Here is a 22,344-nt window from a genome sequence, read left to right as displayed (position 1 = left end):
ATTTATTTTTTTAAATCAATGGAGAGCTAAAATGGAAAGATTTGGCTGTGCAGAAATGAAGGCAACATCCAGGCACAGGTATAATACTGTTTATTGACACACATTGGGGATAAAACAGTGCAACCATGTTAAAATAGACATCAAGATGCCAAGAACCCCTCGACAAACAAAAAGACAGTAAAACCTAATGACCCATATCCCAACAAGGAGTCTGGCAATCCCCGCTCCCTGCGATGTTGCCTATTGCAAGACATTGCATTGCTCGATAATAAAGCCTTTCACTAAACGGTTTGATTCACAGTCAGTGCAGATGGAGAGAAACAATCAGATTCCTAAAACCCACAGCAGTATTTTCTAAAATGGGGCTCCTGTAATGATGGAGGAAAGGCTTGTATCCAACTTTAAAATTTCACAACAGGTTACGGTCAAAGAAAAAAAAAGAAAAGACACAAAAACGGATCAATGGATGACGTTGCTGTTCCCCTTTTAAAAACTGTACTGCATATTTGGAACACTGTCCGTGGGACTTTTCCGTCATGCTTTGCCTAAAACCTTGTTTTCAAAGCGTCATCTGGTCCTGACAAAGCTCAAAACTGGAAATACTTTTAGTTATTAAAATGTCACTACAGGACTAAAAATGTTGATCACGCTCTTGACTGTCTATCTATAAAGCCTTACGTTTTTTTAAAATCATGCATGAAGATATCAGATGTTTTTATCCAGTTGTAGTATTTTGTAAGTCAAAAACTTTCCTATTATATGGGATCCTATCATGTGTGAGAGGCTTGACAACAGACACTAAAATGTCACGAGAAATCGTTAGACAAACGTAGAGTGATCCACTTCCTGGATCAGACACACCCAAGCAATTTCCAATTACACAGGATTTCATGGTTTCAGCACAGACCCAGTAAAAGAGTGGCAAACATACTATATTTGCTGCCTGTCATAATAATTAAACTTTAAAATGTCTGGAGAGAAGGATATTATTTTACAGCATGAATTAAGAGTGTTCAAACAGACGCACTGATGCGCCCACACACACCCACACGACAGTAGACAAATCAGGAACAGTGGAGACTCAAGTTGTGCTGCTGTGTTCCCCTGTGTCGTCCTCTCGCTTCTGACGTTTCTTTGCTCTGATCGCATTCATGGCTTCCTCTATGGAGCGAGTGTCCCTCTTGTTGGCCACAGGTACTGGGAGAGAAAATGACAAATGTGGTGAGTAAATGAAAAGAGGGGTGGAGGCAGAGCTGTACAGTGTTTCTATGACCACGGTCGGACCTGGTGTCAACATCTGTCTTGAGTGATCTGATCACAAGTGAAAGTACTGGTGACTACGCACCCAAGACATATTGAGGTCGCATCTGAGATCTGATCACTCAGACATTCAGAGGTGAACACATGTGACCACCTTGCTTGTATCGGTGTGAAAGCAAATGCGCCCTGGCCACATTGTAGGACGCTACAGTTTTAGAATAAACCATTTTTTACACTTCTGGACATATGAAACAGATCAATGTAACTGATTAAGTGATGTACTCACCACAGCCATAAGTGCTGTTTGCCTCTAGAGTATGCGCCGCATCTTTTGCAGCCGAGGTGCCGATCAGGTGAACGTACTTGTCTCTGTAGTTGGAGTTAGGAACCTCTGTCTTCTTCGTCTCACTGGAAGCTTCAACTTCCAGTGCGGCTTGCTCCTGTAATTTGACAAAAACACAACATGTCTTGTGATTGTGTTTCTTTATGTATCTATGAAGGAACTGGTGCCTCTTTGGATACGTTTTCTCCCTGTGTGACTGTACATGTTTCTACATTATGGCAGGTTTCCCTGTTATTCTGCGACATCCAAATATATTTCAATTTGTTGGTAATTTTCTCATAAAGCTAGAACCTGTCTGCTTTCCAATGTAGTGTAGGTGTGAATGTAAGAAGATTATGGGATATTTATATTGTAACAAATATTTCCCGATGTTTATTTATCTACATTGATAAGAATTAAATACTTGCACGACAACAAAATTAAGCCAGAGGTGCAGGGTGTATTGCCAATAGCTAATTTTATTGCTATTCAATACTGTCCCCTAGACAGACCATAATACCTGTGTAAATACAAAGAGTGAGCATCCAGTCTTACTTTTAGTTTTCGTCGTTGCTCTGCGAGTTTGGGATCCCACTCCTCTCCTTTGCGATAAGCGTCCAGCTCCTCATCTGATGGCGCAAACTCCTGCCACGGCACAAGGTTGAAAACAGCCAAATTACTACACACTGTTTTTTTGTAACTTGAGCCTGACAGTCAGGTTTATTAAAATATCAAACACTAATAAGTATTCAGACCTTCTTGAAGAGCATGACATAACGACTCTCCTCGTCCTCCCCGAAGGAAAAAGAAGTCAGTCCAGCCACTTCGGAAACATCGTGCCTACGAGGTAGGAAGATAATAAATGTGAAACAGTTGTGAACATGTGACAAAAACACCAACATCTTTTGCCCTAAAGTGTATATTTTATGCACTGACTACTACTTACAATATACTCCTTTCAATTTTCCCCATAGGGTTGTACTTTCGGTTCTGTTGTTTACTGTCCTGGATGAATTCCGACACTTCTTTCTCCATCTTATCAAGAAATAAGGGAGAACAAAGTCTGTGAGGAATACTAACAGTGATGAAGCCAGGGCAGAGCAGCTTCGTGTCAGAACTAAATTCAGTCTGCATTAGATGTGACACATAGACTCTTACCTTTTTCCTGAACTCTGCTTTCTTTCTTTTCTCATGTTCCTCCATCTTCTTGAGTCTTGCTGCTTGCTCTGAAAACAGCAGAGGTTAAAGTTGAGGTTTGTTTACGTCCAATAGCAGTAATGGTTTGTTTTGTAAACACCGCTCATGGAGTCTTAGAGCCACACCCGGCCTAATTGTATTTTTAAAGACTGAATTCACAAAATGGCTTCTAAAGAGACAGATATCCTTCCCACAACGTTTTCGGATCATTCAGGTCTGGAGCACAGAGCGACTCTAATCCTTTTATTTTTTTAAATCTGTCTAAGTGGGCACATCCTCTAATATTTTATTGATAAACATATTAACAACCCTTAAGGAAATTGATTTGGCTACATTAGATTGAAACCTGAGCAAAATGGGATTTTTGAGGGCCAGTGCCCATGCCGATATTTTTGGAGGGAAAATGTGTTATACTAACTTTTGAATGCTTAGAAATTTAAAGATTGATATTTTACAGTTGAAAACCAAAACTTAACACAAATATAACCAACTATGTCCAATTTGAATGAGAAAAATCTAGATTATTTCTTAAGAGCACCTCTTTTATGCATTGTTTACTCTCTAAAATACAAGTTTTCATTTCAGCACATATCTGCAAACATAAATATACCAATAAGTCTGTGTAAAGCTCATATCAGCTGATTTGATCTGTCAATCATTATATTGGGTCAGGCACAGCTTTTCATCCCAGCCATTTTATGGCTAAGTCTAAAAACTGAAAAGTTGTTTATTTGTCATAATACTACAGTCAGTCCTATTGTCAATATTGTGAAGAATTCCTAGTTTCTAATATTTTCTTGGTGCCATATAACAATTTGGGGTTATTGCAGTTTTTGATAAATAAAAATGGAGCCACAGACCTTTTTCACCTTTTGGTTGAAATAGTCGATAAACAGAGGTGTTTGTAATGAATGAATATAGTAGTAAAGTATAGTAATGAATCAATGGAGGTTCTGTTGTATTAAAGTACATGTGATTAGTAACATCTGTGTTTACCTGCTGTCTCAGGTCAAAATGGCTGCTGTGAAAAAGCCCTAAGGAACCTTTCAAAATCATCGTTTATCTTTTGTTTTTTTATGACTACAAATGACAAAAGCTATGAAATATATATATATATATATATATGTTTTTATTTAGATTCCTAGCATTCACTTATATTTTTACACACTCGTGTTTTCTGTCGATGATTAATTCCCTGTGGCCAGAGCTAGTTAGCAGATTAGCTTAGGTCTGATCAGTGACTTCATTTGTACATCACTGATCGGGATTGGGACAAATCGTGGCTCAGAGGAGGCTGGTGTGCGGAGGGCAGAGCACAGCCGCTGCTGAGGAGCGACCTCTCCCCTCAGGGGACATCCAGGAGGAGGCTGCAGCGGGTCACACGTGTTCCCCTGTTTTGAACCCTCCACAGTGAACCGGGTTAAATAAGGCTGAGTTCAGGTTACAGTTCGGGGGGTAAACACACAGCTCGATTTCTACACATCACCGGTGCGGTTTGTTTACAGTGTTTCACCACCGGCAGCTGCCTGTGCTCCAGACTCTACCCTCTGCCCTGCGGGACATGAACCCGAAACAGAGTCGACTTGACCCAGTGGCAGCAGCAGAACGTGCCCCCTCCGGTCCGGTCCGTATTCAACACACTCCGGAGCCTCATATCACGGCCATGGCAACAGTTTCAAACTACCGCAACACTGGTCGTTATTCAGGGAACACACTATGTACCTCGAGCCTTTCGTCGGCTCTCCTTGTCGCCAACAGTCGGAGGCTTCTCCATCGAGCTTAGGATCGAACCGAGGAGGTCCGCCATCTTGGAACGATAGAGCAGACTGTTGTTGTGGGCTGCAGCTGTTCGAGCTGCGCATGCGCACACGAGCACGCTTTTCTTCGCCGCGTTGAAATAGAGGTGAAGTAAACTGCTTTACAAAACTTTAGCGCCCCCCTCTGTACAGAAAAACACTGCCCACCTTTCACTTGTTATTGAACAATGTTAAATATACACATAATATGGCACTTAATCCAAATACTGCACTGTGAAAAGAAAGGACAAGTGCAGCTATATATAGAGTATAAATAAAAAGAGATAAAACAGACACGAAACTAAAAAACTGTAAAAGTTAATCATTAATAAAATAAATGAAAAATAATAAAATTAAAGTTAAAAGGGCTAGAGCTTTTCTAAACCACTTTTTTTTCACGAGTTTTAGGGCTTTAAGGAGAAGAATTCATTATGAAACACGTGAAATCTATAGGTTCCATCTATCTATCTATCTATCTATCTATCTATCTATCTATCCATCTATCTATCTGCTGCAGTACATGTGATTCAAACAGAGAAGGACAGGTGTACTTTTCTGTGAGCATGTTATAGCCATGAAAACAATATACTCACTCCATTTCTCTCTCATCAATAAGAAGTAAATAAATAAATAATTGAAACAGGAATTTATCATTGGGCCAAAAATTGTGACATGACCAAAAACTGTTTTATTGATATCTATCTCAATTAGTCATTATTTATTGTAAGTTTGAATAATAAATACTTAATTTAAACTTCATTGTGCTTGCACAAAGCACAATAATTATATCAATATGCATTCGGCTTTTGTTTTATGATCAAAGATTATTGCAATAATAATTGATATAATTTTATTGCCCAGCTCTTATTGAGCAGCTGTGAGACAACTGCTTGAGTGAGTTTTTGCTCTTCTTCAGGAAAAGTCTTAGATTTGATTGTAAATTGTTCCTTTAAGTTGATTTTTGGTAAATAAAACAAGCAAGCAAACAAATATCTTTACAATAAGCACTAGGGGGCATGCTGTACAAGTGCATGTTGTATGTGTTGTGTTGTTATTGTTTTGTTAACAATCCCCCCCACGTCACTGGAGTCGTGTGTTTTGTGCAGTTTGATTGTAGTTTCACAGCATCAGCAATTGCACATGAACTACTGGCATATTCAGATGTGGGCAGAGCAGTGGACGAACAGAGGGCGGCCCTGAAAACACAGTGGGACAGAATTGTGCTGCTCACCGAGTCTAAAACAAACAGCTTAGTACTTCACCCAGTAATTATAACTTAGGGAGTGCTTTGTGGTCTGTGTTCACGCCTCTGTCCAGACATAGAGGTGTGTGTGAGAAAAGAACTGTCCCTTTTTTTATTTAGGCTGACTAAATAATGACTTGTTTTGCTCATTGGAAGAAAATGACAGTCAAAATTGAGCTGATAGTCCTGACCCTCAGCCCTCAGACTCCCATCATTCAGCGATACTTTGTTATTGTGATTTGGACAGAGCACGACGGACGGACTCCTCCCCCGTGATGGAAATGCTGTATAAATGCAGCATCAGCCTGTCAACAGCAGTGTCTGAAAGCTTATTGGTGCCCGAACATGAAGGGACTGAGCTTGGTTCTCCTGGTGCTTCTCCTGATGCTTGCAGTCGGAGAGGGTAAGAAATGAAATACACCCATTTTCTTACTGTGTGAGATCAAGCAAATCATGATGCTCAAACTTCACTGTGCTCAAATGGGGCCTGACAGACATGACAGTTAATGTTAACTTATTTATGATATTAACATATTTATTGGGATTGCAGTTTATGAAAAACACTATCAAGTAGAGTCAGTATTGATCAGTCTTATGGGAACATATCTGTGATTCTATCGACAGGCAATGATCCAGAAATGCAGTACTGGACTTGTGGGTATAGAGGACTCTGCAGACGGTTCTGCTATGCTCAGGAGTACATCGTTGGTCATCACGGTTGCCCTCGGAGATACAGGTAGGCCTGCCAAGATCATACTGTAGACCTGCACATAGCCCTTTCATATTTGTGTATGTTTCTGCATGACTTCCAGCAGAAGAAAAACACCTATTCTGAAGAAAGACAGAACCTTTTTGAGATTCTCTAAAGTCGCCCTGTGCTCATTTCCAGGTGTTGTGCCATACGGTCTTAGCAGCTCCTGCAAGGTGTCCCGGCATGAGGGCCGGCATCTTCAGCTCACGCAGCTGGGATCCCGGCAGCCGGCACAGCCTTATTCCTCCGGATAAACCATCCGGACAACTTTGCTGTCGATCAGTCCCTCTTGGATCTGACGCCGAGTGCTTTTGAAGTGGACTTTATATGCTGTACTAAGAACCTAACTCATTTACTCATGTTGTTGCCTGAAACCTGGTGTGGCTGATCCTGTACCTCACACTGAATGATGTCTCATAACACAACAGTTGGTTCCTTCTCTCTGAAATGCGGTGCCAATGCCAATAAATGCATGGAAACAGATGCACTGGTGTTTGGTTTGTTTAGCCCAGAGGATCCTCACATTCAGATTTGATCATATTGTCCCAAATGCAATGCAAAGTAAACCAGTTATTTTGCATGTGAGAAAACATCTAAAATACAGTGTCTAAATGGAGCTCATTGCCCACTTGGCTTGACCTTGGGGAAATAACAGCATGGAAAGCAGTCTGCGTGGAGTCTGGCATGCTGTCGCTCAGCGCTGTACTGACAGGACACAATAATGGTCAAGTGACTGACCTAAATAGCTGTTGATGAAATAGAGCTTTTGTGAATGAAGTGTTATGGCTCTGTGTTTATGTTATCTCACCATTCTGTCGGTCTGGACAACATTGTCTGGAACAGACGGATGACGTCACGATTGCAAAGCAGATTCATTGTCACATCGCCGGCCCGTCTCAGATCATCGTGCGGTCAAATGTCGTTGCTGGTAAATTTATTGTTTCTATTTTTTTAGGAATCAACATAACTGTCTGCTCAAAAACTAATTTGCTCATCTCAGTTTGAGGGAACACCAACACAGGCCGACAAAAAGGCTGTGGTAATAAATAATAAAAACTGCACCACAATGACATTCAAACATTTGGTTATCCCTCTGCCTACTATACGTTGCACTAACTGATCCAGGATCTGAAGATGGTTGATGACTGGCCCGGGCTGGTAGGTGTTAAAGGCATGGATGCTATTTGTAAACAGGAGCCACTGTATTGTGCCCTGCATTGTGATCTGGGTTGAATCTTTGTACTATTCAGACAGCGGAGCGTGACCAAGCCACAAAGGGGCAAACCCCCACAAACCTGTTTACATGAGGCTTTCTGTCTTCACAAAGCAACAGACAGCAACAGGTTGGAACTGAAAATTATGACAGGATGCATGAACTGTAACTGTATAGACCAGTGTTACTGTGGGGAATTCAGGGTTTGACGATGTTGATGACAAATGAATCACAGGGACCAGCAGTAATTTAAAACTAAAGGGACGTTATGACCTTTAACATCGCATCTTAAATAATCTGAGCTCTGGGTTGAAGTTTTCTTGTGCATCCCCTCAAACCTGATCAACTTACCTGGTTATTTAACTGGACTTTTTAGCATAGCACTGGTCTCTTACTGTTATTTTTCATTGCATCTTTAAACATTTTTAATTAAACATGATTAAATCAAACAATCAGAGAGAACTGACACTGGATTTAATGTAAATTTCAACGGCATCTTTTCTATATTATTCAGTTTCTGATTATTTGTTTGGCATTATTCATCTCATTGATTGCTTTTAATCAATTATTAAAAACATGGCATTAGCATGAAATGTACAAAATCAAGAACAGTCTCTTTCTATCCTCCATTATGTACAGTCCATTTAAATTGCACTGTAACTGATCAAATGTGAACAAGTATATCTTCAGCTTTGGTGTTCAGAGCTTTTTATTGGCCAGAGGTAAATTAAGCTTTATTTTACTAGATGGCTGAGTGTTCAAGATCCTTTTACAACTTCCAATAATGTTTCTGCTTCTGGGTCATTTTACCTTGTGATGTAAATGTCAGGTGAAAACAAACTGTCTTTGCTCAGGTCAGATTGTTTTGTGGCCTCTGGATAACAGAGGATAGCTTCTCTTAAAGATCATTTACAGATCTCCATCCCTCATTCCCACAGTCTGCACCCCAAAGGCCTTTCTTAGGATGCTGACACCACACGGATTAGCCAGGTGATTATGAGCAAAACTCGACTTTCATTTGAAGTAGTCTTTCACATTCAGGTTTAACTTCCATGGAATCAATCCAGAGAAAATGTTTCTTCATGCTCGTAGTCTATTTAATGCCATTATAGCTCTAAAGTCACAAGACTCTTACTTTTACAAGCACACAGGCCTGATCTATGGAGCTCTGCAGAGGACAAGCCGGTCCTCAGTGGAGGATTTCTGAAACTCTGTAGTGGACCTGTGTCTTTTCTCACCTCAATATAAAGCAAATGTTTCTACCTCGAACCTGCTTCTAGCTAAAAATGTCTGAGCTTGGTTACTTTAGACTTCATTGTTTGGTTTTTGATTTAAAATGAATCTTAAAATGTGCATTTTTTTTCAACCACTTTGAATGGTATGGTAACTTTTAGAAAGGATAAGAAAAATTAAGGTGAGGGAATGAAAACTTAACAGTGGCCGTTACACACAACAGAAGAAACACCTGCACAATATTATGCAGCCTATTTCCAAGGCCTGAGATAGACCGTTTTTGGGAAACTATTTTACTGGCTAGTAATATAATTTCCAGGTTCGGGCCTTTGTGTCCACACCCTTTTCCAAACAAACTTTGGACTGTCGGCCTTTATATGAGACATAAACTGCAGGAAATAACTTTTCCCTTTGGAAGGGGTCAATGAGAGGTCTGCACTTCCAGATGTTTCCAGATGAGGGGGGTGGATTTAATCTTGGTTGGTTGCTAACCTCCTTACAGATTATCATCACATCAATAAGAACAGTTCTGGGGCGGACCATGGGTCACTATGACAACAGCTTTTCTGTTCAGGTCATATGAAAAGAAGCAACATGTAAAAAAGCTGTAGGGCTGAAAAGATGTACAACACTTAATTTGATAGAGTTGTTCATACATTATACACAATGAACTAGTCCACGTCTGGACCAACTTCCACCCCAAAATAAAAACTTACTGAACCACAAAATCTGGAACCACTTTTAATCATTGAAGATGTTGAACACAGAAACATTCAGATATATCTTGTTGTTGTTGTTCAGAGGCATGAAAATTAAAAGCTTCCCTGACAGAACTGATATTTTATTCAAACAGTTTCTTTTAAACCGATCCTAGTAAAAGGTACACATGTAAAACATCAACTTGAACCGCAAAAGGCTTACTCAGCTAGTTTAATACCCTCGAGTCATATCAGTGCAAATTCAACATGAAGAGGTGACTTTTTAGTGCCGTTAAAAGTCATGCACACCTTGAATTTATGCATTTGTTGTGCTATAAAGAGATTACAATTTCCTCTGTTAGTTTTAGAACTGTTTTATGGACTTGGATGTTATGAAATGTCTACAAAATGAGAAGCAGGTGGGCAAAATGTTAGTATGACAGAGTTTCGGACAAATATTTGATCGACATTTCATTGCAATGCTGCAGAACTCTTATCAGGTTGTAGCTACAGGTTTTTAGAATTTAGAAAATGTAATCAGTATTGAACATGATTGTTTAATTTCTTTGGCATCCACAGATCTCTAAAAATAAGGATTACCACACATCGTTAAATAAAAACCAGAACATCTTTCTCTCAGTCAAATAACAAAATTCTGCAATTCATTTAACTTAGTATTGTAATGGATCCCAGTCTTCAAGTTGCAAATATAAAACAGAACAATAAAAAAAACTAAATAGGGTGAACTTTGATTGAAATTTACCATGTCATATTAACCTATTATTTTCTTTGCAACATGAAAACCTGGACTCAAAATCTTTCACATTCGAAACTAGAAAAGATTTCTCAAACTCAAATCTATCCTACACTTATGGTGGCATAGATTTTTGTCGATGAAAACAGATTTAAAGAGCAAATATTGCACAAAATTGTGACGGAAACTACAACCTGAAATGGGAGACCTGACCATGATAGGCTTTGAAATAGTCATAGTAATATTCCTCACTGGCATCAAATCCTGTTGACAGGGTGTCAGGTTACTTAGAGCCAGGTTTTTGTGAAAGTTAATTTAGTCTAGGGCTTGGCACAACTTTGTGCAAAACTTCAAGGGAAGTACAAAGATTTTAAACAACACTGTATGACAACATGTCATTTCACATCTTCGGCAAAGACATCCTTTCACTTGGACACCTAGACTTACAAGTCAGGCCTAGGGTTGAAATCTGTGGGAGACCACTGCTGAGACAGTAAGGTGCAATCTTGAACATCGATGGCAAAACCAAATGAACTTTAAACAATTCATTTTTCAAATAAAACGCTTATTATGTGACCTGCGAAAAGGAAAGATTGTTAATAATACAGAATGCAAAATGCCCTTAAAACTACAGCAGTGGGCTGATCTAAGCCTGAGAATCCGATTGTCTGAGCTTAGGAGAGAAGTGTGATTTGGTGCCGTGTCTGTTGGGCCAACTGAGGCTGCGTCCAATTCACTTTTGATTCAAAACATAACCTGAAGCTTCGTTTTATAGGTTAATCAGTGTTCCACAATTTGTTATAAAAAAGTCTGACGGAAAAAAGTATGCAAAATCTGAATCTTGAAGAATTTAAAAAAATGTCTAGAACATGTCAAATGAAGTGAAATGAAAGTGCATTAACACAAACACTCCTTTCAAAGAGTTTATAAAAAAAAAATAAAGAGCTAATCTAACAATCCATGTGCCTGCCAGGACAGAACTAATCAAATCATACCAGAACTTTGCAATGTACATGTTCAATTGTTGTGACAGAACTGGATTACTGATCCGTTAAAGGAGACGGAAACTCTGACCTGGGACTTAATTTGCAAATTGGCAGCAAACATTTGAAAACACGTCCAAAAAAAAAAAATCCACTTGAAAAAAAAATGACAAAAGCAGTTCTGAACTAAATATTGACAACAGTAAAAACAAAACTTCCAAACTAATTTACATTGATCACATACTAAAATAGAAATTATCCATCATCATCAACTCCTACCCCAGTGTGCTAAATACTGAGACTGAACCAGTCACAAAAAAGGAAGATTTTCTGCCCCAGCCAATTTTTACGAAAGGTTGTAGATGAGTGATCGGTGCACTCCAACGAAGATATGATCACAGAAAAAACCTGACTACCTGTAACTCATATCTGTTCTTATTGGGCCAAAGACTAACGCGATGATGATACATTGAGGAAACAAGAGGAAAAGACACGTAAAATATTTTTGCACTTTAATACAAACAGCATAATTATATTCAAATTAGGTTAAAGAAAACCTTCATGTGGATAGATTCCAGCAATTAATCTATTTTTAGCCTTAAAAAAAGCACCAGAGTACTTCAAGTGATTCTGATGCTGTTTGAATTAAAGCCTGTCCAGCAGTGATGATCAGACTGTGCAAAACTAAGCATATGTCACGATTACACGGCACTGAAGACGCTGTAGCAACTCTCTTTACAGGCCTCTGCCTTCAATTTCACTCTTATTTTATTCTCTTGTCAGAACTCCGTGGAGGACATTGTAAACAACATGTAAGGTCGGGCTATGGCTTCACTGTCATTAAAAAAAATTATAATGAAAACAGATTACTGCATGCCAAACTTCTACTTTGCAAAATAGTCCTTGTGATGTCTGTGCTGAATGATCTTGAGCCCACCACCGTGTCACAGCAGCTCAAATGTGCCCCCTACCATTAGGATGGAGCATCGAAAAGGCCCAAAGAACCCATGTGGTGATCTGCTGCTTCCTAAACAGTTAAAGTTACACTCAAAACAGCCCAAACTATTTTTCTTGAAAATGCCAACATCTGATTTTTCAATTTAGGATTTAGAATTACAGCTGATGTCTGATTTCAGAAGCCAGACTAAGTATTCTGCTTTCCAATTATAGGAAAGCACTGTTGAACTATATAGCCTCTTATCCACTGATGAAAACCCCCCACTAACACCAGCTAACATCTGGCTTTTATCTGCAATGGGAATGGATACAATCAACATTCCCTGGCGGGTCAAAGGACTCTGCAGAAGACACTGGTTTTCAACGGCTCCAATCGGCAGTGATGGAAGCGAGACACTTGAGTGAACGCACCAATTTGGCAACACAGTGAGGAAAGGGAGCTTCACAGGGACTGGACGGAACAACCAGTTTGTCGGTCATTACTCTACCATTATACAGCTCCTTTTCACTTAAGCCGCACAAAAAGAAAGTATCACTTAGTGGTAAATGTGTTGCTGATAAAGGGAAGTAAACAACAGCACTCACAACAACTTTCAGGATTTCACAGGCTGTTCCCCGTTTTGGCCGTTTTGAGTGCATCATTATCTTCATCACTTAGACAAACCTCTTTCCACAGGTCTTCAACAATTAAAGAGCTTTCGGTTTGTCTATTCCAAAATGAGGAGTTTTACATTTTTACAGCTCTGTATCAGATTAGGGTTAATTCAGCTCAAAGGTCCATTTTGCAAAATAATGACAAAACAAACTACATATTAGGGTTAGGAGATGGGACAAATACTGTACATGCGCTATTAGTGATCCACTGATTGACTCTGGCTCTTTTAAAAACACCCAAATTTGCATTAATGTGTCTGCTGATGCAAAGCTTCAAACCTAATCCAAATACTTAGCGCCGAAGAGAACATTTCCTGTGCCATCAGTGGCAGCTGGCAATATGGGGCTCTGTTTCCCATCAGCCTGCAGTGTCCTCTATCTGCACTCGAGGGCGGGCTTTACAGAGACATCATGTAAATGTTTAATAGCTTTGTAATCCAGTGTTACACTGCAGGTTTACAGTGAGATAATCTGGTGAATTCACCAGTTATTTCCAGTTGAAATGGCGATGGTGTCCCATTGGAAAACTCTGCCTCATCCCCCAACCCTAACATGTTACAGTGTGGTAACGTGGTGGCACAGAACTAAGTCATGAAAGCAGAGATATATGGCCAAAGGTATTCAAACATGTGTTATGGCTGTGTATCAAACTGGGGCGTCATTAGCACGTGGAAACTGTTCAGATGAGCTAATTTTCCACAGTCTGGCCAAACTGTGATGTCTGGCTCCAGGTTGGACAACGTTGTAGACTCCCATCAGAGTTCATCTCATACCGAAAGAATTTGAAGTCACAGAAAATTCTGATAGGTGCCTCTTCTCAACGGATCTCATCTTTACAAAATTAATTCGACTTCTGGTCCCATTTCATCTTCAGCGTCTGAAAAAGCCGGAGTAACTCTTAAGGATTCTCGAAGATTCCTTGCAGTCCAGAGCAGCTGGCTGGCTTGTTTTTAGGCTACTCACATTCAATGATCTTCAAGGCAGGAGCGGTCATTTGTGAAATAAGTAGATTGGCCTCTGAAAACCTGTCACGATGCAAAGAAAAGTTAAAGATGGCATCAGGCTGCGATGGTGAATAATAAGTAGGTTATAAACTTGCACTGACAAATTGCTGAGTTACCTTTTATTGAACATTGGGGGGTCCCAAGGTGCTCAAAACTGGTGAAGCCCACCTCAGATGTAAGGTATGATGAAAACTGGTCAGGTTTGAGGTGGATGCTGTGATAATGCCCGGTAATATTATCCTGTCACATGAGAGAGAAAACAAATATTTGTTATTTCTCAGCAAAACAACAAAGCTTTCAGAAAGAGAATGCTGCAGATATGCACTCGGTGTCTCGGTCTCTTACAGTCAGCTTCCTTCTCCTCACATACGACTCCCACGGCTGCGGCTCGAGGATGAACAAGCCTCCAGGACGGAGGTGTCTGTAGACTCGCTTGAAGAGCCGCTTGAGGCCAGTGTCTCCCCAGTTCAAGTGAACCCACTTGGTAACGCTCAGGCAAAGGATTACGTCATACTCCGGCCGCTGAGTCAGAAGCAGATTATCACTCTCCAGTACATAATTGGCCTAAAGGAGAGAAAGGGTGGAGTGAGAAAAACAGGACCTTGACAGGATAAACATCGTTTTGGGGTAAATTAGTCCCACAGCTGTCATGAAGTAAAGATTATTTCTGAAACATAAACACATCCGGGTTTTTAACGACAGGTGAGTGGAAAGTCAAGATCTCATTTATATGGAGTTCATCACATTTTGTGTGATACTGTCTCAGCTATCTCTCAGCTTCTCCATATTTTGGATTGGTATTCTGCATGTGCCTGACCATGCATTTATCACTAACTGCTGTTCAACAACATTGTGAAGAATCAGTAATGCGATACCGTTTCAAATTAATATCTCAGCAATAACTCAAAAAACTACAGACCCAACTTTCTGGAGGTCTTGATGACATTACAAAATAACTGAGGAAAATTTGACTAACTTTCAAATACAGTTTTTTGGGGGTAAAACAACTTTTATTGTTATAATCATTCATAGTGCTGTTATTTTTTTACATTGGGGATAGCAAAATGTTGAAATATAATACAATAAGGGCGATATGGCCAAAGTCAAAAATATCAGCAAACTGAATATGTGATATGGGTGTTTGGTAACTGGGTCACATCAACCTGGGTTAGAAATCCCACATACTCCTGATTAGAATGTTTTTGGCCGGTATAACAGATAGAACCTTATAATGGACTGATATACATGAATACGAGATGACAGAAGAGCAAAGTTGAGGAGAAGGGGAAAGAGAAGGAGTGTTATTTCATCCTGATCAACCTTTTAAATAGAATACCACTGAGATCAAATTCTGGGACAACGTGATGACTGAGAACAGACCTTTTTCGCTGAAGAGATTTTGAAATATCACATCAGGAAAAGCACCGTTGTTGCTATTTAGCGGCAGTTTGGTCTATTACACAGCCAAGATCAATTTTATTTCTTAATCACTGACACTATATTTTGTAGTTGTATAATTTGTGTATTGATAAGTATTTAGTGGTAAGGATCTAACAAATCTTCAATATGCTTCCCTTCACCTTTCAAATGCTCTGCAGCCTGACATTCTTCTTTCATATCCAATCTTGCATTGTGCAGACTGAGCGGGATCAGGCGTTCATCTTGGGGCCCGGTTCACTGCTTTTACAGGATAAGGTCTGTGCTACACTGCTGTTATCTCTACTGCTTCATTCCCAGACACTACAGTTTCTGCTCCAAACCCGTTCATGTGGCTGCCTACACAACGCCAGCAGGCACAAGGCCAGTGGAGTGAAGAAACGTCCGTAGAAACTAGAGGAACAAAACCCTTAATGAGAAACTTTTATGTCGATTAAAGTAAAGCTGTCAGAATATTTGTCACATCCTCGACAAAGGGAGGCAAAATAAAAGCGGAAGCCGTTGGCCAACTTAAAAAAAACACGATGAAAATGATAGACTGCTGCCTCTATGTCGCTTCCATCCTTCAGTTCCCAACATCAGTGGCAGCTTCAAACACCAACATACAAACACACAGAGAAACCTATGGGTGACAAATGAGTGGAAATTCCCTGCACACTCAGTTTGAGCTTGTAAAGACTCGGATTAATCAAATGTTAGAGTCTGACTTACAGAGATTCTGAACAACAGGCTTGATTTATATATTATTGTGTAAACTATATTGAGGGAGGAGAAACTCTGGTCTTTTTAAGAAAATGCTGATAATCTAAAACAAGAAACCAATAACTAGAATAACAAATCCAATCACGTGAACTTTGATCAATACCCTAAAAGACCTACGTGACTCATTACTTTACTGTTGGAGGCCTACGACTACAACTGAATGGAATTAAATCTATAAAACCCTGATGAATGCACATTTGATTCCACTCATTTGAATATCAGCAACGTTTAGTTACAATGTTAAATTTGCATGCAAATCAAAGCGGCCGTTCATTATCCTGGTAAGTTATTACCATACGAGTATAAGTGACTGTGCTGTGACAGTGCCACCCTTCATTGAGATGCAATATAATTATCACCCATGTTACAGGGAGAAGAGAGGCTGCGCAAATTCTATCAAATCCTCAGAGTGAACTCAGAGTTTCTCCTAACATGTAGCCTCTTTCTTAATAGTTCTGTTTGTTTTGTTCAAGCGCTAACGACACGCTGTTACCCTCGTCTTAATGAATATATATGATGCACTGCAGACGTAATGCAGGCAGTGACATGCTGAATTTTATTACTGAATTGCTTTCATCTAGGCTCCCAGGATGCACCAACATGGCAGCATGATTCCGCCTGCACCAGATGTTCACACACACACACACAGAACGTCTTCTTACCTTCATGAAGGACACATTTGAGGGGAACTCCCCAGGCCGCGTGGTGGATGTTTCTGTGAGTGGTGGTGCAGCAATGGGCCCCCTTGAGATCCGCAGGGACATGGGAAAAGAGCAGCTCACAGAGGGATCAGCAGGGCCCGAATCACAATCTTCCTGCTCCATTTCCTCTGTTTTGCTGCCCTGCCTCTGGGTCCCTGCCTCATCTGTGCGACGGGAGTCATTGTCATTTACAGCCTCTGCGGGGCCACTTTCTCCTTTCACTGGTTTCCCATTTTCGTCCCTGCTCTCGTCTTCATTGTGCTTCTTTTCTGTGCGACTGTCGTTTCCATTCCTCTCCTCCTGTTTAGTGCTCTTTTTCTCCTGCGTTGCCCGCCTGGCCTCTTGGGTCTGCATCTCAGAAAGATAATGTCTGATGTTCTTTCGGGCTGCGTGCACCAGGCCACTGTCAATATCCAGACCTAATATGCGGGCAGGTCTGAGCATTTTGGCAATATACAGTGTTATGTGGCCTGAGTTGCACCCCAAATCCAGTACCTCTTTACCTTCAAACCATTCTGGACGAAGCCAACGCGCCCGCGGATCTTCACTAGCGCCCGGGTTACGGTAGCCATAATACTTGTTGTAGTTCCCAAACTGGAACTTCTTCTGTTGCTCCTTTGCATGGTTGTGTGGCTGCTGGTGCTGGCGGCCTCCCGGGCCTGTTTTAGAACCACTTCTTGGTGTGTGGAAAGACTGAGAGTACCTCTGTCCCCCTGTACTGCTACTCTTCTCTCCAGATCCTGACCTTGCAACGGGGGTAGAATGGGTTACCGGAAGCTCCATTTTGCCAGAGTTGCGCCGCCGCTTGCGTCTGCCTGCGTGCTGGTTTGGACCTCCCAATAAAGAGGAAGCGGAATCCTCCATTGATACAGATGTTGTCTCCTCCTTGCAGCTGGCTGTGGTGTCAGCTGAGTGCTCATGGGATTCTCCTGTGACATTGGAGACACTGTCTGACTCTTTGGAGACATCTAGTGCAGAAGATGAAGCTAACACACCAGGAAGCAGTGCAGAGCAACCAGTTTTTACCTCAGGTTTTCCCGATTCGGAGGGGTTGATCTGCGGGTGTGAAATTCCACCTCCTCCTGCTCCTCCATGGTGTCTGTTGCGGTGTCTCTTCCTGCCACCGCCCTTATAGGGGGACACCAAGAAGCTGCTGTCTGCTAACCCGCTGTTCAGGTTTAACGGATCTGTGATGTCTCTGGGGATAAGGATCTCCACGGGGTCTCGACTCTTCGCTGGCAGCGGGGAGGATTTTGGCGTCTCTGCATTCAGGGCCCTGTTCACATCCTCATCCAGCAGGCTGTTGAGATTTAGGGGGTCGAAGATGTTCCCACCCAGCAGGAAGTTGGTGGGCAGGACGGAGTCACTCTCAGAGTTGGCTCTTCGTCTCCTCTTGCCAGATGTCGGATGCTTGAAACCAAAGCTAGCTGTGTTGCGCCGCTTCGTTAATTTCGTTTGCTGCTGCTGCTGTTGTTGTTGTTGTTGTTTGGAATGATGAAAGCTGTTTCTGTGGCTGATGTTGTCCTCGTTCCCTCTGGTTCTCTGTCCAGTATTGTCTGAGTGACTAAGCACGTCAGTCGTGCTGGTGTGTTTCGGCGAGGCTGCAGTGCCCGGGACGGGACACGCAGCTGCAAAGTCAGGGGTGGCTGTGGTACCCTCCACCATAACGGATATGTTACTGTAACCTCCAGTGCAATCTGAGAGCTGCATAAATGAAGCTGAGCTGGCCTGTGGGCCGCCAGTTTTTACAGTGTCCTCATCGGCAGACATCTTGTTAGGTTTGCAGAGCTGATGCAAACATTGAAGTTTTTTGTCTCGATCTGAAAGTCAGAGAACAACAGTTAAAATAAAGTTTTTGAAATAATCTACTGAGTGCCACCAATTTGTGCAATTATGGTCAACAATATTACAATAGGTTAGTTAGGTTTATATATAGAATGTTTAAAATAAAAATAGTAATATCTGCAAGTATGAAAAGGCAAAGCAAGCAAGTGAACTTTAACAACAAATGTTTGAAATAAATAAATAAATGATATCCAAAAAGGAGAAGTAAATACTTATCGAGTCCTACCCCCATTTTTCATATTTCTTAAAAACATTTTGTGAAATGCTGCAATATTCCAAACTTTAAAGCATCTGCACACCCCATCCCACTGTGCTGATAACAATAATGCATTGTATTTGTACAGCTCTTTTAACAATGCTTAAAGACACTTTGCAGGATGACTGGAATAACAACAAATAATAATAATAAAATGCACGTCCTGATCACACATTGAAACATGAGCTACACGTCATAATCAAACATTAACAGCAGTTGCAGGAGCTTAAAATGAGCCTGGAGGAGCTTTCCTGTGGCTGCGATCTCACAAACTTAAGAGTGCAAACTTGTAGTCGCTTGTACCAGCTGAAGTTACTATGAGGCTATACTTCTGGGCTCCAGAGTCCGGGGACCTGTGCCCTCCAGGGAGCAGCTCACTAACATGGGGTCAGCTCGAGTGGACGTCGTGGTCAACTCCTCCGCTTCCCACTTGTCATTTCAAAACATGGTCTCGCTTCTAAATCCGGAGTGTCAGTCACACAGTTATCGGACTGAGGATGCGACCTCTGGGTCGGGTCCGCTCAGGGGGGGGGGGGACTGACCTGAAAAGTTTCCCTGGCTGTGTTGGACAGTTATCTAGTTAGCAGCTAGCTCCTAGCTTCTCCTCCGCGGGCCACAACGTCGAGCAAACGTCCCGCTGCACAAACCGCGTTATCGGACAAACAGTGGAGGAGCCCAGCTGCTGCCCGAGCCCCGTGTGTGAGTCGCCCTGCCCGGGGTGATACTATCTCCCCGGCGGCCTCCTGTTCGCCTACAACTCAAGTGTGTGTAGTCGCCATCAAAATAACAGTCTCACCTCGCAGTTCTCCTCCCCGCCTCCGGCCGGACTGTCACTACCCCGCTCTCGGAGCTAGCGTTAGCCTGAGCTAACTCTCTCACTCACACACACACACGCTCACATACACACAAGTGTTCCTACACGGCGGCAGGTCGACGCACAAACACGGAAGAAAACAAAGCGCTGTGGCCGCTGAGACGGCTCCTCTGTCCCCCACCACCGCCGGTGAAGACTTCCTCAGTCAACTCCTAGTCCTCCAGCGGCAGGCAGGTTGCTGGAGACATTATTCGCTCCGTGGTAGAGGCGGCATGGCGGCGCATCCGGGCTCCGAGCTGTAGCCCAACATGACTGGGGCGGAGATCTCCGACCAGCGGCCGCAAGATGGTGAGGGGGGTGGAGGCTGTCTCCATGTGATGATGAGCCTCACGGATCACAATAATAAAGGCTAACACGAGGCCTGCGACCGTCCATATGTCTTCCTTATCGGTTATTAGGTCGATAATAATCGATTATAGGCGAAATTAATCGATTGATCGTTTAGTTGGTCATAAACACAGGTCATAACTGGGGCTGCAACAATAAAATACCTCACATTTTGAACATCTGAATTACTGAAATTAAAAAATATTGGCCATTATCCTATCATCGGTTTGATCGATCTGTTCTCCTGATTAACAAGTTGAATATTGTCAAAATGTATCAATTAACCGTTTACTTTGTCATAAAAACAGGTCATAACTGAGGCTACAACATTAAAATACCTCACATTTAGGACAACTGAATTACTTCAATAAAGAAATATTGACATGGCCTATCAATAAGTTGGTTGATCTGTTCTCCTGATTAATAAGTCGAATATTGTCGAAATTAATCCATTAATCGTTTAGTTGGTCATAACTGAGGCTACAGTGATATACGACCTCACATTTTGGACATCTGAATAACCTCAATTAAAAAATATTGAATTAATTGATTAATCGTTTATTTGGAAAAAATAAAACAGCCCATCAAATTGATGAATGATCAAATTGAACTTAATGAATCATCACGTTGATCTATCTATTTTCCTTATTGATTAATCATACAAACACTGTTCAATTTAATCAATCATTTAGCTTGTTTGATTTACAAGTGGATACCATCACTGTCTCTACACAACAGGCCATAACAAAGGCTACAGTGATGTAGGACCTGCATTCCATTATATATAGACAGAGGAGTCACCTGTGTAACATGGAACATGGAAGTGGAGAATGTAAAGGCCATTTCAAGTTCATGGTTATGTTGCACACAAAATCATGGCTAGATTTTGGATGTTTTGATCTCAAAGATGTCTTCTTCTTTTCTTTGTAACCACAGCATCGCAGCCACGGCTACCATCCACAGACCAGTTGTTGGTGATTTGATGACCCCATCACAGCCAACTTCAAGGTTCCAAACTACGAGGTAGGTTTAGGAAAATGTCCTAAGGGAGCAAGGCAACCTTTTGTCACCTTGACCTCCACATAATTGTGGTTGTTCACCGGAGCAGCCTTTGCAGGGTTTGATCAAGGCCAGTGTTCAGCTGTCAGCTTGAAGATATACAGTTGTTCTTGGTTGAGGCAGCAAATTGGTCTGTACTGCTTACTCCATATAAAATTCTCTAAAAGACTTGAGGTTTGTATTCTATGACACACCTCTCTGGACCTGAGAATGAACGTTTTAGACCTCAGAGGTATAGATAAATATATATGTGTGTAAATGGTCTGCATATATATATATATATATATATATATATATATATATATATATATAGTGCTTTTCTTGTCTTTATGACCACTCAAAGCGCTTTACAGTACAGTTTATTGACATTCACCCATTTCCACACACATTCATACAGTGCATCTATGGGCAGCACTTGATGACCGCTCTACCCCCTCAGCCACAGCTGCCCCCCTATTCACGTCAGTTACATTCTTAATGCAGATTTTCTTTGTACTTCTTTGTTCTTGTAAAATAAACACGTGACACTTGCTGACCATTTTGTCCATCAGTGACGCTAAGTATCAGTGAGTGGTGAAGAGTGCAACATTTACCACAGCCATTTAATTTTGATGAAATCGATCAGTTAAGTCAGCAACAGAATCTTTCCTTCTTTCAATGAATACAGCCAGTGATTTGTCAAAATACCTAAATGTTAAACTTTCATTTTGAAAATGACGTTAACTTCAAATATGGCATAGGCTGTACCCTGTTCTCTAATGTAAGCTGGACAGCACTTTTTCCTACGGGTGTAAGAAAGCTGACTTTGCATTGAACTAATGGACTAAATACTAAATTAGTCTAAATGGGACACAGCAATTATGTAAAGAGATACTGTAATGAGGATGGTCAGGAGGAAGTCAGAATTTACTGGAGATTTTTGCAATCCTCCAAATAACCACTAGGGGGAGACAGAATATGCAGTAGAACAGGTATGTACGCCTACAGAAACAAACCTCTCTCTCCCTCCGCTTTCTCC

The 22,344-nt window shown here is 41.3% G+C and overlaps 3 protein-coding genes across 5 annotated transcripts; 1 reads left to right on the top strand and 2 right to left on the bottom strand.

The window, feature by feature from the left end:
* Nucleotides 1-74: 74 nt before the first annotated feature.
* On the bottom strand, nt 75-4,659 carry spag7 (sperm associated antigen 7). The gene is made up of 7 exons (XM_035179034.2): nt 4,502-4,659; nt 2,741-2,808; nt 2,529-2,617; nt 2,338-2,422; nt 2,138-2,227; nt 1,547-1,700; nt 75-1,197 (listed from the first exon to the last, which is right to left on the bottom strand). Exons 1-7 carry the CDS (start codon nt 4,584-4,586, stop codon nt 1,082-1,084), a joined length of 687 nt encoding a protein of 228 aa, XP_035034925.1. The 5' UTR covers nt 4,587-4,659; the 3' UTR covers nt 75-1,081.
* A 1,410-nt stretch (nt 4,660-6,069) lies between these two features.
* On the top strand, nt 6,070-7,303 carry defbl2 (defensin, beta-like 2). The gene is made up of 3 exons (XM_035179035.2): nt 6,070-6,221; nt 6,443-6,554; nt 6,708-7,303. The coding sequence occupies exons 1-3, from the start codon at nt 6,164-6,166 to the stop codon at nt 6,727-6,729; spliced, it is 192 nt and encodes a 63-aa protein (XP_035034926.2). The 5' UTR covers nt 6,070-6,163; the 3' UTR covers nt 6,730-7,303.
* A 2,440-nt stretch (nt 7,304-9,743) lies between these two features.
* mepcea (methylphosphate capping enzyme a) lies at nt 9,744-20,213 on the bottom strand. Of its 3 annotated transcripts, XM_035178689.2 has the most exons (6): nt 19,863-20,213; nt 16,927-18,785; nt 14,411-14,629; nt 14,182-14,305; nt 14,025-14,086; nt 9,744-13,938 (listed from the first exon to the last, which is right to left on the bottom strand). In XM_035178689.2, exons 2-5 carry the CDS (start codon nt 18,733-18,735, stop codon nt 14,052-14,054), a joined length of 2,187 nt encoding a protein of 728 aa, XP_035034580.1. In that variant the 5' UTR covers nt 18,736-18,785; nt 19,863-20,213; the 3' UTR covers nt 9,744-13,938; nt 14,025-14,051. The 3 variants fall into 3 exon arrangements, with proteins under 3 accessions (XP_035034580.1, XP_047199454.1, XP_035034578.1); XM_047343498.1 differs by having other exon boundaries at nt 9,744-14,086; nt 19,863-20,211; XM_035178687.2 differs by lacking the exon at nt 19,863-20,213 and adding an exon at nt 19,370-19,854 and having other exon boundaries at nt 9,744-14,086.
* Nucleotides 20,214-22,344: the final 2,131 nt, after the last annotated feature.

The sequence above is a fragment of the Hippoglossus stenolepis genome, chromosome 15 (genome assembly GCF_022539355.2).
Source record: "Hippoglossus stenolepis isolate QCI-W04-F060 chromosome 15, HSTE1.2, whole genome shotgun sequence".
NCBI classification, from domain to species: domain Eukaryota; kingdom Metazoa; phylum Chordata; class Actinopteri; order Pleuronectiformes; family Pleuronectidae; genus Hippoglossus; species Hippoglossus stenolepis.
This window is presented reverse-complemented; position numbering and strand designations above follow the sequence as displayed.

Coding starts and splice junctions, on each gene's coding strand:
- defbl2 (XM_035179035.2), top strand. CDS start 6,164: ATGAAGGGACTGAGCTTGGTTCTCCTGGTGCTTCTCCTGATGCTTGCA. Junction 6,222..6,442: donor GATGCTTGCAGTCGGAGAGG/GTAAGAAATGAA, acceptor TTCTATCGACAG/GCAATGATCCAGAAATGCAG. Junction 6,555..6,707: donor GGTTGCCCTCGGAGATACAG/GTAGGCCTGCCA, acceptor GCTCATTTCCAG/GTGTTGTGCCATACGGTCTT.
- mepcea (XM_035178689.2), bottom strand. CDS start 18,735: ATGTCTGCCGATGAGGACACTGTAAAAACTGGCGGCCCACAGGCCAGC. Junction 14,630..16,926: donor CAAATGTGTCCTTCATGAAG/GTAAGAAGACGT, acceptor TCTCTCCTTTAG/GCCAATTATGTACTGGAGAG. Junction 14,087..14,181: donor CCCCCAATGTTCAATAAAAG/GTAACTCAGCAA, acceptor GCATCGTGACAG/GTTTTCAGAGGCCAATCTAC.
- spag7 (XM_035179034.2), bottom strand. CDS start 4,586: ATGGCGGACCTCCTCGGTTCGATCCTAAGCTCGATGGAGAAGCCTCCG. Junction 2,618..2,740: donor AAGCAGAGTTCAGGAAAAAG/GTAAGAGTCTAT, acceptor TTTCTTGATAAG/ATGGAGAAAGAAGTGTCGGA. Junction 1,198..1,546: donor AAACAGCACTTATGGCTGTG/GTGAGTACATCA, acceptor TTTCTCTCCCAG/TACCTGTGGCCAACAAGAGG.